Source organism: Macaca mulatta, chromosome 4, assembly GCF_049350105.2.
Source record: "Macaca mulatta isolate MMU2019108-1 chromosome 4, T2T-MMU8v2.0, whole genome shotgun sequence".
In the NCBI taxonomy this organism is placed as follows: Eukaryota; Metazoa; Chordata; class Mammalia; order Primates; family Cercopithecidae; genus Macaca; species Macaca mulatta.
The window spans coordinates 166,712,125-166,727,408 of record NC_133409.1 but is presented as its reverse complement, the minus strand read 5'-3'; the positions used below and the strand labels follow the sequence as shown (position 1 = coordinate 166,727,408).

General features: G+C 42.2%; 2 protein-coding genes across 3 annotated transcripts in view; one reads left to right on the top strand and one right to left on the bottom strand.

Annotated features, from left to right (window-relative positions):
- Positions 1-15,284, bottom strand: part of ATXN1 (ataxin 1) — a 280,578-nt gene that overhangs the window by 52,403 nt on the left and 212,891 nt on the right. The gene's annotated exons all lie outside the window — the stretch shown is intronic.
- Positions 928-13,854, top strand: LOC106997811 (uncharacterized). Of its 2 annotated transcripts, XR_001444066.3 has the most exons (3): positions 928-2,744; positions 8,183-8,407; positions 12,987-13,854. XR_001444066.3 is itself a non-coding variant. In XM_078000929.1 (2 exons), the coding sequence occupies exons 1-2, from the start codon at positions 2,246-2,248 to the stop codon at positions 3,543-3,545; spliced, it is 615 nt and encodes a 204-aa protein (XP_077857055.1). In that variant the 5' UTR covers positions 928-2,245; the 3' UTR covers positions 3,546-3,674. The 2 variants fall into 2 exon arrangements, 1 of the variants encoding a protein (XP_077857055.1); XM_078000929.1 differs by lacking the exons at positions 8,183-8,407; positions 12,987-13,854 and adding an exon at positions 3,430-3,674.

The window sequence follows — 15,284 nt, the reverse complement described above, 5'->3', positions numbered from 1 at the left end:
GGTTCAAAGCAAAGGTTTTTGACCTAATTTGGCCTTAAGTGGGAAAAGGTTCCACTCCTGTCTCACACTGAGTTTCAAAGCAAAGGAGAAATGGAACAGGGCTGTATTTAATTCTGAATATAATCTCTTTGCTGTTGGCAATGTTCTGGGAATAGTAATGAATTTTTGCTTTCCATGAATAAATTTTTCAGAATCTAAAGTTGAGGCTCACATAATTGTTAGTATTTTCCCCACAGTGTTTTTCAATTTTCCTTGGAAGAGAAGTAGATTGAATCACAATACCTCAGTTTCTCATTTTGTAAGCTGCCAAGAACAGTATGAACTGTCCTGTAACTAAAGAAACACAATGACAAACGCTACCAGGAAAGCCGTTTGAAATTCTTTGGGGAAAAAGCATATAACTTATGCAGACCACCCTGGGTTATCTAGTTTTTAAAAATCCCTGCATACTAGACAAACTTCTTTTGGACCATGTTTCTTTCCTAGGAGAAGCTCGAACACAGAAAACTAATTTGCAAATTAGTCATTTGTCAAACATTTTTAGGAAGATGAATCTTGAGCAAAACAAACTTTTGATTATATTTAAAAAACACCAAAAAAAATTCTGCAGGTCTAGATTGAGAAAGCAGGGGTCATATAAAAAGCTAATATGGAGGACTGTGGTGACAATCAGACTGTAATACGGACAGTAATATGTACACCACCCCTTTATATTCTTTTCACCAACAGTCTCAAATGCTGGTTTCAGCATAAGGCCAAGAAACACAAATCTATATGGAATTTATGCAAATTCCTCATCGATTTATATGCATTTATAGTTATTCCATTTATAAAATGCAGCTTATTTTATAGGTGGTGAAACAGGCCTAGAGAGAAATGTGCACTACTAAGGTCCTGTGGGTTTGAGACATTTTATTTTACTTTATTTTATTTATTTATTTATTTGCTTTTTGAGATGGAGTCTCACTCTGTCACCCAGGCTGGAGGGCAGTGGCGCGATCCCAGATCACTGCAACCTCTGCCGCCTGAGTTCAAGCGGTTCTCCTGTCTCAGCCTCCTGAGTAGCTGGGACTACAAGTGCCCGCCAGCATGCCCGGCTAATTTTTGCATTTTTGGTAGAGGCGGGATTTCACCATGTTGGTCAGGCTGGTCTCAAACTCCTGACCTCAAATGATCCACCCACATCGGCCTCCCAAAGTGCTGGGATTACAGGCATTAGCCACCATGCCTGGCCAAGATATTTTAATTAAATGCTTAACCGTGTCCAGAATTTGGTCTTTCTAACTCCACGTCCATTACACTTTCCACTCTATGCCATGGCTTCCTGTGCAGAAGACTGCAATCCGATAAGCTCAGTTCCCAAAGGGTCCAGACTCAGGCAGTGACAGTAAACATGGAAGAGAGGCACAAAAAATTGGCAAGGCTCGAGGAATGACTGATGGAAGCTGGGTTGAACCAAAGGAGTGGGAGCTCTCAGGTAGGAATAGGAAAGGTCCAACTGCAATAAGATACCCAGAATGGAGAGAGTGCTATGCTGGAGGAGAGGCAGGTAATGAAGCTCGTTAATAAAGATAGTAAGACTCGTTTAGCTTTATGAGGCTCTAAGATAAACATACAGCAACTCTCCTGAAAGGACCAAGAGTAGGTAAGGGAATGGGGTGACAGAAGCAGCACCAGTACCCGGGAGGGAAGCTGACACTGGGAGAAATACCCAAGAGAGACAATCAAAAGGGGAGAAGAGCAAACACCTACCATGATTTTGGTTAGACAGAGGAAAAGTAGTCAAGAAGGGCGAAGATGCAAGAATGGCCATAATAAAAAAATAATAATAATAGATATTGGCAGGGATGTGCTGAAAAGGGAACACTTTTACACTGTCGGTGGGAATGTAAACTAATATAACCACTATGTAAAACAGTGTGGAGATTCCTTAAAGAACTAGAAGTAGAACTACCACTTGATCCAGCAATCCCACTACTGGGTATCTACCCAGAGGAGACGTCATACGAAAAAGATACTTGCACATGCATGTTTATAGCAGTACAATTCGCAATCGCAAAAATATGCAACCAGCCCAAATGCCCATCAATCAATGAGTGGATAAATTGGGATAAATTGTTGTATGTATATACCACAGAACACTACTTAGCCATAAAAAGGAGCAAAATAATAGCATTCACCTGTTTGGGGCTGGATACCATTATTCTAAGTGAAGTAACTCGGGAATGGAAAACTGAACAGCGTAATGATGGCCGTGGCTGCTGCCATCAAGCTGGCTCTGCGGCCGGTGCTGCACACTACATGGCGCTGGTGGCAGCCCCGTTCATTCAGTTGGGATGGGAGCCCCGTGTGCCACTGCAGCCATCTGAACCGCAGCTGCAGACCCAGGTCGTCCTGCTCCACCGAGTACGCAGGAGCCCCGCCCTCTTGGGTGGGGCTACAGTCACCCAAACTGCAGCTGTGGATCCCAGCCTCCCCATGCTCTTGGGGGAGCCGGGAACAGGCAGAATCTGCCTTCCCGGGTGCAGCTGCAGCTGCCGCACCCACGGCCGCACACCTGGGCCTCCCACTCCAGGAAGCAGGCAGAAGCGGGGGACAGGCGGGAGCCCTGCCCCTTCCGAGTTGTCAGGGCGGGAGCTCCCGGGCGCAGCTGTGGCCAACCCTCCCAGGCACAGGACCGGGGCGTCTCTGCAGCCTGCACCCTTGGGCGACCCACGAAGGACACCCCATCCCCGCATGCTCAGGTGAGTCTGAGCCCCACTGCCTGGCCTCTCTCCGTTCCAGGCACCCATTCAGATCTAAGAGCTGGGTTGGGGCCAAGCCCCGGGGCCATGAATGGCAGCAGGAGGAAGACAGACTCCGAGGCGGAAAAGAGGGAATCCCTAGTTACGTCCCACCTTCAAGCGAGGGAGGGCCTGAAGGCTGGGGGCTGGGCTGCCAGTCCTGCCGACCAGAGTGGGGACTCGTGGTGCCTCTTCCGCCCACCCATGGCCGCCCATGGACCAATTGGCACGTACTTCCTCCCGTCTGAGGTCCATAAAAGCCCTGGGCTTAACCACAGCAGGCAGGAGGATGGCCAGAGGACAAAGAGGGCAGAGAGAGAATGGGACTGGATGACCAACTGCAGAGAGGAGTACCCTCTCTGCTGATAGTTGGAGACGAAGGGACGACCAGCTGCAGAGATGACCTGCTGCCAGAGAGGAGCTACCCTCTCTGCTAAGAGGAGTGCTTCAGAGACCTGCACAATGACTTGCCTGCAGAGAGGAGCCACCCTTTCCAGGGCCTCCTCTCTGCTGAGAGCTGAACACTCAATGGGACGATCTGCTTACAGAGAGGAGCTACCCACTCCTCTGAGTTGTTCTAACACTAAATAATACTCTTCTTTTTCACCCTTCACTTGTCTGTATACCTCATTCTTTCTGGACGCAGGAGAAAAACTTGGGCTTAAAGTCGTTACAGCCATAGAGGTTTCCAACCGGAGAAATCGACACCCCAGAGATTCTATAACAGTATGTTCTCACGCACAAGTGGGAGCTAAGCTATGAAGATGCAAAGGCCTAACAATGATACAGTGGACTCTGGGGACTTGGGGGAAAGGGTGTGAGGGTGGTGAGGAATAAAAGACTACAAAATGGGTACAGTGTGTAGTGCTTGGGTGATGGGTGCACCGAAAATCTCAGAAATCACTACTGAAGAACTGATTCATCTAACCAAACACCACCTGTTCCCCCAAAACCTATGGACATAAAAAATAAAAATAAAAATAAAAAAGACAGAAGAAAACTAAGCCATCAATTATATTAAATGCAGCAGAGAAACTGAGAAAGACTAAGAAAGGCCATTGGATTAGACCATGGGTTCTCAATCTCTGCTGAACATTAGAAGCACCAGGGAGCTTCTACAAGACACTAACCCAGAATCTGAATTAACGTCCACTGGATTAAACTGTATGGCCAGAGACGACTTCAAAGGGAACAGCTCTATAGTCCTATTTTAAAGTAGGGGAACAGATACACCCAGCGACATCAGAAATGTGTTTTCCAGTCCCAAGATTCAATATGTAAATTTGCGTTATTGATTATTTTATTTTTAAGTTTACATAAGTCAATGGGAAATAATGTGCTTGAATAACATATTCAGCATTTGAACATCTCATGCCTGGGATTACACTGGCTGAGCCTCCCACATCACCAAGCAAATGCTTGAATAAACATATGGGCTCTGAGCAAGTGCCCTGAGAGCCAGGGAACATGACTATGTTTCAATTTAAGAGAAGTAAGCCTCTTGCAAAACACTGTTCCTCTTGTTTGCTCCCTCTTCAACGGGTTTTTAAGTCCAGGGCTCATTCCAAAAGCCCTTTACCCAATCTTAGTTCCTCTAATCGTAACATATTCCGTGAGAAAGGAGATCCTATAAGGTCAGGCAAATTGTTGTTAGAAATGTGATCCAGCAACTTTAGGTTTGAAGAAATCCAGTGGAGAAAACACACACACAAGCCCACGTCCACACCCCACATTCAGACCTGTCTGTCTCCATTATCCCAATACACCACTGAGGTCTTTCCCTGTATTCAAGAAGGAGGTTCTAGAACAGCCCTGTCCATTTGTAAGGAATACCACAAGGTAAGATGCCTGAAACTAGCAAGTGAGAAAGTCTTTACTGATTCTAAGTCAATGACTCCCAAGGACAAGGTAAGATGTAGCTCGCAGCTTCTTCAATGTGGCTGCACATTTACGACACACATTTAATTTATTTTAGCTAATGAAAATGCTCAATAGTGAAGATGTCTGAGCCCCTATGGAAAATAAGTAGTGCAATACCCAAAGACATTTAGGTGTCTCTGAGAGGCAAGAAGAATCTGTGTTACGGGTGTGACTCTATATATAGAGACATTAAATTCACAGCCAAAAGGATAATAGTGATTATTACAAAATCAGGGGTAACAAGGGGGAAAGATAAAAGAGAGGGATGAGAGAACGAAATGTTTCCTTCACATTCTGTTTCTGAAACAGGATTCAAGAAGGACATTGTACCATTTGGTAGTCATTATTTTCGTTCACGCACATGGCTAATTATTTCTACAGCATTCAGATCTCTTTAAAACAAACATGTTTTGCACATACACGCCCACCTTTAAAAATATGCCTTTTATCCCCTTTTCCACAGCCTTGAGGAAATATCTGATGGATTGTCTTAGGAGCAGTGCTTTGGGAATAAATGTAGATTATATGCTAAAAAATGTAACTTATCCCTAAAACTTGCATAAACAAATCAAAGGACATTGTAGCATCTCGAGTATAAACAAAATGACTCTCAACTTAACTTGCAGATCTTTTTTTAATGTTCAGTAATAAATTTTACTCCCAAAAGATTATACTGTCCTCTCTCTTCCCAAACTTCTCCTCCTCCTCCAATCCCCCAGTACTTTTAATGTCAGACCCATAATTCAGCTGTCTGGCTTGAACTCATGATGGGAATCATTATATTTGATTTTCCTGTGAGGCCAGCCTTGAGTGAGGGTCTTCTGATCCCAAAATAGTCAATGTTTCTGTAGTTTCAGGAATCATTCTCTGAAAGTGCTTCACCTTCTTGAGGCTGTGGGCATGAGGTCATATGAAAACACGTCGTGTGATTATTTGATGAATTTGGGTGACTCCTTATCCAGCGAACTAAAAGGTTCTGTGTGTTCCTTCCCCTGAATTGCTGGGTCTGACATGTGGATGGCCTTTGTTCCCTTGCTGGATAAGCCGGGTCAGCCCTGCTGTGTGTTGTCATAACCGTAGACATTCCGTAACTGGTGTTCATGTAACTGCTGGAGCTTGCTTCAAAACCAAGGCAGAAACCCATGACAATGGAGACCATTCTTGCCTTCCCTACACATTAACCAGTTCGTGACTACGGAGAAACAGGGCAAGTAGCTCTTGACCTGACTAGACGGATGGCATTGGAGGCCAGGCTCTGAAGAGCTGCTTGTAAAAATCTGGAGCTTAACACCCCTAAAACAAGAACCTCCTTTAAGCATTGGCACTTCAGAGAAAGGAGCCATGTTACCCATTTCAGAGCAGGGAGATTCCAGGGAAGTCACCTGGGTGTCAGTTTCTGAGCACTGTCTTCTCACGCTCACACTCCTCCTGTTCCTGGCCCCCACCCTCCCGCTCTCACCAGTTACCCCCATTATCACCATCATCACTTCACTCCCGCTCGGTCCCTCTCCTGTCGTCACCCCCACTCCGGAGTGAAAGAAAGGAGACGCCTTTACCACGGCTCTTCCCACCAGCAGCACCAGGAAGCTGCCACTGCCATTTCTATTTAAATGGACAGGGATGTTGGGCAGAGAGACCCTTTCGGAGCCTGTAAGGTTAAGCTAAGTGTTCAGATTATTCTTTGCAGAATATAATGTGAACATCTTGCTCTTGCTTGTACTGTAGAAGGTTCTCTATTCATATAGATATGATATTCAGTTTATGTATGGGTTTACATTTCAGCACTAAATCTCCCACCCACTCATGTCACAAACCTTTATGGAGTGCCTACTACATATTAGTGATGAGTAGTAGAAATAATAATAGCTAATACCTACAAAGCACTTTCAGTCTGCTAGGGCTTTGCACAGACCAGCTCATTTAAGTAAGCACTCTTCTAGTTTCCATACCACCATCTGATTAAATGAGGTACTTCACAGGAACAAATATACAACGATATAATCTATATGTATGCTGTTCCTTTATAACTGAATCTTCCCCTTTGCCATCCCTACCCTGCCTACTTTTCTCAGATACCTTATCATGCTATTTCACCCCAACAGACTTTTTCTGGAAAAATGATGGCTTACTACATGTCAATTGGCTGTTCACAGTTTCAGAAATACAAGTGGAGAAACTTGGAAAACATCATCTATCAACCTCTAGATCTAAGCTCTCTGAGAGCAAGAACTATGTTTTTTCTTCTCCACCCTAAGGCTGTGGCACTGTGCCTGATACATACTTGATAGGTGCATGCTAAGTATGTGTTACATAAATTAATTCCATGATGTGCCATGTGCTAATATCCTGTCTAGTAATAACTGCTGAGGACTTCGTAATATTTGCTGACCGGGTAGTCCTGGTGTCTGATGCTCCACTGAAGGACAAAACAAAATTGATCATCGATTCAAGGTTCCACTAAGAGTAAACAAAATGTGATGTGGGATGGAAGCCATGGTATAAAGAAGAAAAGTTGGTGCTCTTTGACATGAATTGATCTGTTCAGCACCATCTAACCAAAGAACAAGGCAAAGTTTTCCTTCAAGCATAGAATGAGTTCCCTCTGGGATTTATAAAGTGGACCAATGCAGAGGGGGCATGGCTCCCACCCCTACCATTTAAAACTAGTTGATTTTTAGTGTAGTCTCCAATTTCACCTGTCTTTCCCCTCTCAGCAATCTGTTACGGATTTGTTTGCTGGAATGGCTGGGGGTGGCGGGTGGGGTCAGGAGTGAGTTAGTAAGCATTTCATTTCACCCCCAGTAAAGGGTAAGATGATTGAATCAGTCAGTCTGCTGAGACGGGGCCAGAGTTACCTGATAAATATTGGGGCCATGCCACTGGGTGAAATCTTTTCGTTAAGTGACTCTGAAATACAATCCCAGCCTAAATTTGCTGAGTCAGTGGGAATTTCTCAGGGAATCCATGTTCAGCTGGCCCCAGAAATGATTTTGATTATGAGACAAGGTATTTTGGCAACAGGTGCTGGCTTTTATTTTCCAGGTTCAGAACTTGAAAGTGTCCAGTTCATTAAGTTCAAGCACTGGAGTCGATTAAAGGTAGATCCTGAATGGTGTCTGAAGGACCCCCACTGTATTTTCATGACACTAAACAGTGGCACTTAGGCAGCTGCAAAAGCTGAAGTTTGAACTTCTGATTCAGATCATCTCATTTACAGAAAACAGTTCCCCAAACTGAATTGCCTGAACTTGACTAAATATGGGGCACCATTTTAAAAATGGCTTCATGCTGAGGTTCTAGATATTTTGAGGTGGTAAGAGTAAGGTACGGTTTCTCCTACTGCTCAGGGATACTTCTGTTTCTCATATGCCAGGGACCCAGGTGTTGAGCCCAATAGAAAACCATAGAAATTAGCATGGATGTGATGCTGTTCATGAAAGTCACAATCTCCTTAAACTGTTCTTTATTAAACTTTTCAGGGATCCACTCGTTCAGATTATTCAAGAAACATTTTACGTGCCAGGCACATCACGGTGGTGGGACATGAAGTAAAATGTGACTTGGTGTCTACTTCAAGGAGCTTCCAGTCCACAAGAGGCTAAGGGGGAAACGAGCGGTGACTGCAGCTAAAGGGCGGTTGCTCCTGTCTTCCCAGCATGGCGGTGACAAGCTAGAGGTACACCCAGGACGGATGACCAGCAGAAGTGAGTCACCTCAATCAGCACTGTTGTTTTCAATAGCAGAGCGAGGAGTTCCAAAACAGAATTGCTGTTTTTTGTTTTGTTTTGTTTTTGAGACAAAGTCTCACTCTGTTGCCCAGGCTGGAGTGCAGTGGTGTAATCTTGGCTCACTGCAACCTCTGCCTCCCAAGTTCAAGTGATTCTTCTGCCTCAGCCTCCTAAGTAGCTGGGACTATAGGCACGCATCACCATGCCCGGCTAACTTTTTATATTTTTAGTAGAGATGGGGTTTCACCATGTTGGCCAGGCTAGTCTCGAACTCCTGACCTCAGGTGATCTACCCACCTCGGCCTCCCAAAGTGCTGGAATTACAGGTGTTGAGCCACTGCACCAAGCCAAATTATTGGTTTTCAAAGTGTTTCTTCTTCCTCTTCTTCATGCTGTAAGAACATTCCAGTGACATTTGGGGGCTTCACACCCCTTGGCTTTAGCTAGATGTGTCCATGGAAAAAAATGATGACATAACCAAATAGAAAATCTCTAGAAACATGATTTTACTTTTCATCTGTTTTTCAATTTTAGTCAATTCAAAGCATAGACTACAGTCAAAGGGTGCATTCAGTCCCAAAACTGTTTACAAGCAGTGTTTAGGGAAGACAATGGGAATCTGCCTGGGCCCAAACAACCTGCAATGACCTCAATGAAAAAAATTACCTTTTCCTTCCCAGCTGTAGAAACTTTCTGCTGCTCTTCCACATTTATATAGAATTCCTGCGTCTACATCTATATATTAATAATTTCCACTTACATACCTGCCTGTAATGGGTCTATTCAGAGTCCTCTATATCTACATAGCCGTCTGTCTATCTAATCCCCATATCTACTATTGTACAATTTTTTTCTGCTTACTTCTTTTTTCCCCTGTGTTTCAACTCATTCTGATCTCTTCTCAGCATCAGAGATTATGTTTATTTTTGTGGCTAAATCTTGGTCAGTCCAACAGCAATATTTAAAGAAACAATCTCGGATGTCTACCTTTTATTACCTATGAGGTCTTGGTGATATATGGAAAAGGGGGACTCTATGGCAAGTTTCATGACAGGTCTGCTTGTTAAAAAACAACAGTAGTAACAGTTCTAATACCATCTCCACCCTCCTGACCACTTGTCCTCTTGGAGGTCAGCTAGATGCTGGCAGTTCCCTAGGAAATGACATTATATTACGCAGAATACCACATTAATTCAGAACCTGCCACCTAGCTAACTTCTGGCTCTGGAACCCTATCTGCTGACCCCTTTGCGACAATCAGGAGCAGGAGTGAATTTAGAATATAACAAAAGGGCCTTTTGGATTTTGTTAGTTGATCAAGAATCTCAGAGACACTTAAATTATATATGCATGAAATAAAATAGGCCAGGCTGGGCACGGTGGCTCACGCCTGTAATCCCAACACTTTGGGAGGCTGAGGCAGGTGGATCACTTGAGATCAGGTGTTGGAGACCAAACTAGCCAATATATTGAAACCCCTTCTCTACTAAAAATACAAAAATTAGCTGGGCATGATGGCAGGCACCTGTAATCCCAGCTACTCGGGAGGCTGAGGCAGGAGAATCGCTTGAACCCAGGAGGTGGAGGTTGCAGTGAGCTGAGATTGCGTCACCACACTCCAGCCTGGGCGACAGAGTGAGACTGTATCTCAAAAACAAAACAAAACAAACAAACTAACAAAAAACCAGGCCAAAACATCCCATCAACCCACATGTCACATATTTACAAAAATATCCAATGGAGGTTCTGACGTAGAATAGAAAAGTCCTGGTTTTAATGAGCTATGAAATGAAGGACTTAAAAAATTACAAATGTGTAATTTCTTTTTTATTTCTTTAACTTTTAAGAACAATCCCATGCATAGAGCCCAAACTGGAGATCTGTAGCTTTCAGTGACTTTCTCTCTCAATTACTCTGGGGGAACCTTCCTCCCCTGTCCTCCAACCTGTCTTAACAGACACAGACACGTAGCATAATTCAATAGTGCTGCCGTTATTAGCAGCCTCTGTGAACCCAAGTAACCTTGCATACAAGTCTCATGGAAAGCACACATTTGCCAGTTGCTATTAACCGTTGACATATTGATAGTGTGGGGGTAACATTGTGTATGCTGATACTGGGGAGGGGGCAGAGATGGGAAAGGGGCAGTTATAAATTGCTGAGTTACTGTGTTTATATTCAGCACATCTTGCAGCAGAGATTCTGTTTCTCTTTCTCACACACACACATACAGACACACACACAATCAGTGTAAAGATTCTGACCTATGCCTGGAAATACAATCTGAAGTCTAGATAAAGGGAAGAGCTAATGAAGGCTCACAGTCGAAGCTGTCTGATTTGTACACACTCAGCACACATTCAGACTTGACTGTATAGGTCAGATTTTCTAGAAACATGCGATCATGGCTTTTTGAGCTCAAAATCTGTGGATAATTGTTGCTTACCCCAATATCCCACTTTCCTTCTTTTCCTTGGAAGTAGAAACCTTGATTTTGAGGTAGACACATTGCTGCCCAACTGAATGACTTGATCTTCTTCCTGCCTTGTAGCTAGGTATGCCTAGACTAAATTCTGGTTGACCTGAAGTAAACAAAAATGTGGTATGGTTCCTCTGGCAAGTGTCTTTGGAAAGGGGGTAGGTCCTTCGTCTCTTCCTCCTTTCTGCTTTCTGGAATGGTAATGTTAAAGGCTAGAGCTATACAGCATCTGGTACCTGAGAAATAGGCTGAGGCAGGCAGATCACCTGAGGTCAGGAGTTCGAGACCAGCCTGGCCAACATGTGAAACCCTGTCTCTACTAAAAAATACAAAAAAATTAGCCGGGCATGTTGGTGCGCACCTGTAGTCCCACTTACTCGGGAGGCTGAGGCAGTACAATTGCTTGAACCCAAGAGGCGGAGGTTGCAGTGAGCTGAGATCATACCACTGCACTCCAGCCTGGGAGACAGAGCAAGACTCTGTCTCAAAAAAAAAAAAAGAAAAGAAATAAATATACTACAGGATGGCAGAATAGAAAGGTGACAATGTTCCTGAGCCTATGCAGTGACCATAATCATCCTGGACTGCCTACCTCTCAACCACTTTTATGTGACAGAAAAATAAATGTCTATTTCTTTAGGCTTTACTTCTTCTTTTTCTTCTTCTCCTCTTTTTTTTTTTTTTTTTTTTTTGGTGATATGGAACTGAACCTAATCCTAACTGTTACAAATAGACCTTAGAGGTCATAATAGACTTCATTTTACAGATAAGGAAACTAATGATTAAAGATCAACTTTGATAAATGTCTCAATCAGGAAGCAGAGTTGGCAAATTAATTACACTTCTGTTTAATCTTCTTTTTCTAAAGATAGATGATGAAGGTTCTATTTTATATGCCTATCAGTATCTGCTAAATGAATACGGTTTTATATTTCACATGTCTGTGAATTTCTGAACCTCTGAGGTCTTCCAACTGGCACATCTAATCCCAAGTCACACATATTCAAGGAATAAGCTATTAAATAATAAAAAATGTGAAGAGGAATAGTAATGAACAGACTTGAGAAAATTTTCTTTTCCTGCTACGTTCATTAGATTCCACATGTCTTAATCTGCATCTTAGTACATAAATCTACAAAACTATATTAATTTGCACTGGTATTTTAGAAAGTGCTAAATGGAGATTTTCAAATTTGGGTGATAAGTCAGTATCTGGAATGTTGAAAGGTATCTTTACTTCAATATGTGTGCAAGATAATCTATGCTGTAGCCGTAAAATACACCCCTGGATGCTTTTACAGAATAATACTGAAACACTCTCTGAAACTAATGGATATTGCTAAACTGACAAAACTCACTTATTAAATTCAATTAATGGGGTCCAAGAAATTAACGGCCTCTTCCTGGTGCTCCTCCGTGCCCCTCCCAATCTTCACTCCCACAAATCACAAAATAGCCATTAAAAATAGAAGGACATTTTCTTCCTCTATGTTAAAGTAATTTGAAATCATCTACCTTGTCTTCTAAAACTCCTCTCTTGTTGCCTTCTAAATACCCAAATGGAAAATGATCCTGGAGGAATGGGCAGTATGTGGTTTCCCCTATTCTACTAGACTCCAATCCACACAGACAAAGAAACCCGATATCCAACAGAGGTTCTTCTCTCCTTCGTACCTCCACCCACATGGATGAATAAACCTGATATCCAACAGAGGTTCTTCGTTTGGGCCTTCCCTCACAGTTATGGCCCAAAAAGCTAGGAAGGACAACGGGCATCCTTTCAAATAAAGAAATACGGTACAGAAATGAGCAGCAGAATCACAGTCCTGAACTCTGTGATGAATTTTTACTCAGGCGGTGAATGCTCATGGATAGGGGTTAACCTCTAACATTTGCGCGCATCCACCGGTTCGCTCTTGGCTCCTGGTAAGCACTTACAGGCATTTAAAGATGTGCAAAGGGTATAAGTCTTCAATGCTCTCTGCCCCTCACAAGCATCTCTGATAATATCCAACATCTGCTTAAATGCTAGCTTACCTTAAAGATAAACTCTCCTTCTTTATTTCATTCCACTAGGACTGAACCCTGACTTGGAACTATTTGCCTTGAAAAATGAGTTTTCTCTACCTCTGCAGAGGATGGCTGTTGTGTATAATGGTCTCTGAAATGCTAACGGAAGCCAAGAAATCACCTGTCATGAACTATGAAGCTATTAGTTATGAAAAGCAATACTGATATTTACCTTCTAACTCTTCATGCTGGAGGGTAAAGCAGCACACCCTGGATGTGCCTGGTGCCGAGCCAGGATAAAGAGAACATCTGCATCTCTCCTCCTCTGCCATTTTTGAACTGGAAATAATGCTCATGGTGATAACAATGTGGTGACTGTCGTTCAAAGCCCCTTAACACACATTATGATCTGATCTGCTCCTCCCAGGAATCCTGCATGAGGTGGGTATTATAAATGTTATAATGTTCAGAAGAGGGAACTGATGTAGAAAGTTAAGTGATGTACTCCAGGCAACCCCGAAAGAGCCTGGCAGGGCTGCTGCTTTGACCCTGGAGTTGAGAGGAGCTGTTCTTTCCACATCAACACCCCTGGGACATATTTCACCAATGCAACTGTTTTTCATTTGGGTCTATCTTTTCTTTGCTGATAGTAATCAAAGATCTAAAAGCTACAGATTTATCAAATAACTGAAGCTACTAAAATTGTTGGCAATGTGGTGAAAGAAACTGGCAAACACGATTTTAAGAAAAGTTGAGACAACTGTGACAGAAGAAATAAAAGCTTATCCCCCCGGGTGTTTAAGTTATCTTCAGAACTAATATTTCTAATGTATAATGCACAACTAAGATAGCTTTTTTCTGATATAAAAATAAAGTGTGCTCATATTTGGAAACACAGAAAACTTAAAAAATAAAAAACTGCTTCTAATATCTCCAACATGATATATCCACTATTTACATTTTGATTGTATTTTGGCATATATATATATATATTTTTTTAAAAGCTCACATATATCTGTGTATATTTATAAAGTTAGAATAATTCTGAATATATAATTTTGAATTCTTTCTTTCACTTAACATTGTATTGTAACTAGAATTATAAAATAGAATCAACTAGTTTTTTAAAGCTAGTTAAAGGAAGAATGAAATAAAACCAGAAAAAACCTTAAACTACAGTTTGTAACTAACTGTAAAATCCAAGATCTCTTGGCAAATGGTAAGGAATTTTGACATATAAATTAATGGAGCTAAATTTTAATCACTGAGCAAATATTAATTGAGTCCTAAACACCTGAAATCATTCTAGGAGCCAGGCCTGGGATGTCGTGGTAGCTAAGCTCGAGTCCCTACTATTGGGAGCATACAGTGTCAGAAATTAAGAGAATGCAGTAAGTTCCAGTGGAGATGGGCTCAATTTACTTTCACACCAACTAGAATGGTGTGAAATAATGGTTTGCAAAGCAAATGAATGATGCATACCATCGTCTAAGAATAGCATTTAATTTTCTTACAAGAAGGAACTGCTTTAATTGGTTTAAAAATACTCACTACACACAAATATTTTGTTAATTAAAAATGAGTACCTATTTGAACACTTATATGAACTAAATAGGAGCTAATACATGAGACAAAAATTATGTAGTTACAATTTTTTTTTTTTTGCTTTTCATTAATTGAATCAGACTGGACCTTCTCAAAGCATGTGAATGAGTGAGGATTTATTGTACCATGCAAAAACTTAGGATCTTTACAGGTATTAATATTCCTGTTTAACACTAGTCCCATTTCAGCTGGTCAGGTAAGAAGAAATGTGATAGCAAAAGATATGCAAGATGTTAATCTGCTCTTAAAAAGATGAAACCAATATTTGACCTGAATTGATACAAGTGTTTTCTTTTTCTTTTTTTTTTCTTTTTGAGATGAGACAGGGTCTTGCTCTGTTGCATCTAGAGTGCAGTGGTGCAATCATAGCTCACCGCAGTCTCAAACTCCTTGCTCACGTAATCCTCCCATCTCAGCTTCCTGAGTAGTTGGGACTACAGGCATGCCACTAGGCCTGGTTAATTTTTTTTTTTTTTTCAGTAAAGAAGGGGTCTTGCCATGGTACCTGGGCTGGTCTCAAAATCCTGGGCTCAAGTAATCCTCCTGCCTCAGCCTCCCAAAGTGCTGGAATTACAGGCATGAGCCACCATGCCCAGCCCATACAGGTGTTTTAATTTGGTTTAATCCCAAATGTCTACAGAGGTCAGAGGACTTTACACATTTCTTTGACTTCTTTTTCTACTGGATCATGTGTTATTGTATAATTTCTTTAATATAATGACTGTGTGATTAAACCCAGGGCAAGCCAGAGTCAATAAA

Bases quoted from the DNA above. Each gene is read 5' to 3' on its own strand.
- LOC106997811 (XM_078000929.1), top strand. From the start codon at position 2,246: ATGATGGCCGTGGCTGCTGCCATCAAGCTGGCTCTGCGGCCGGTGCTG. The intron at 2,745-3,429 runs GTGAGTCTGAGC...TTCTGGACGCAG, and splicing joins CCCCATCCCCGCATGCTCAG to GAGAAAAACTTGGGCTTAAA.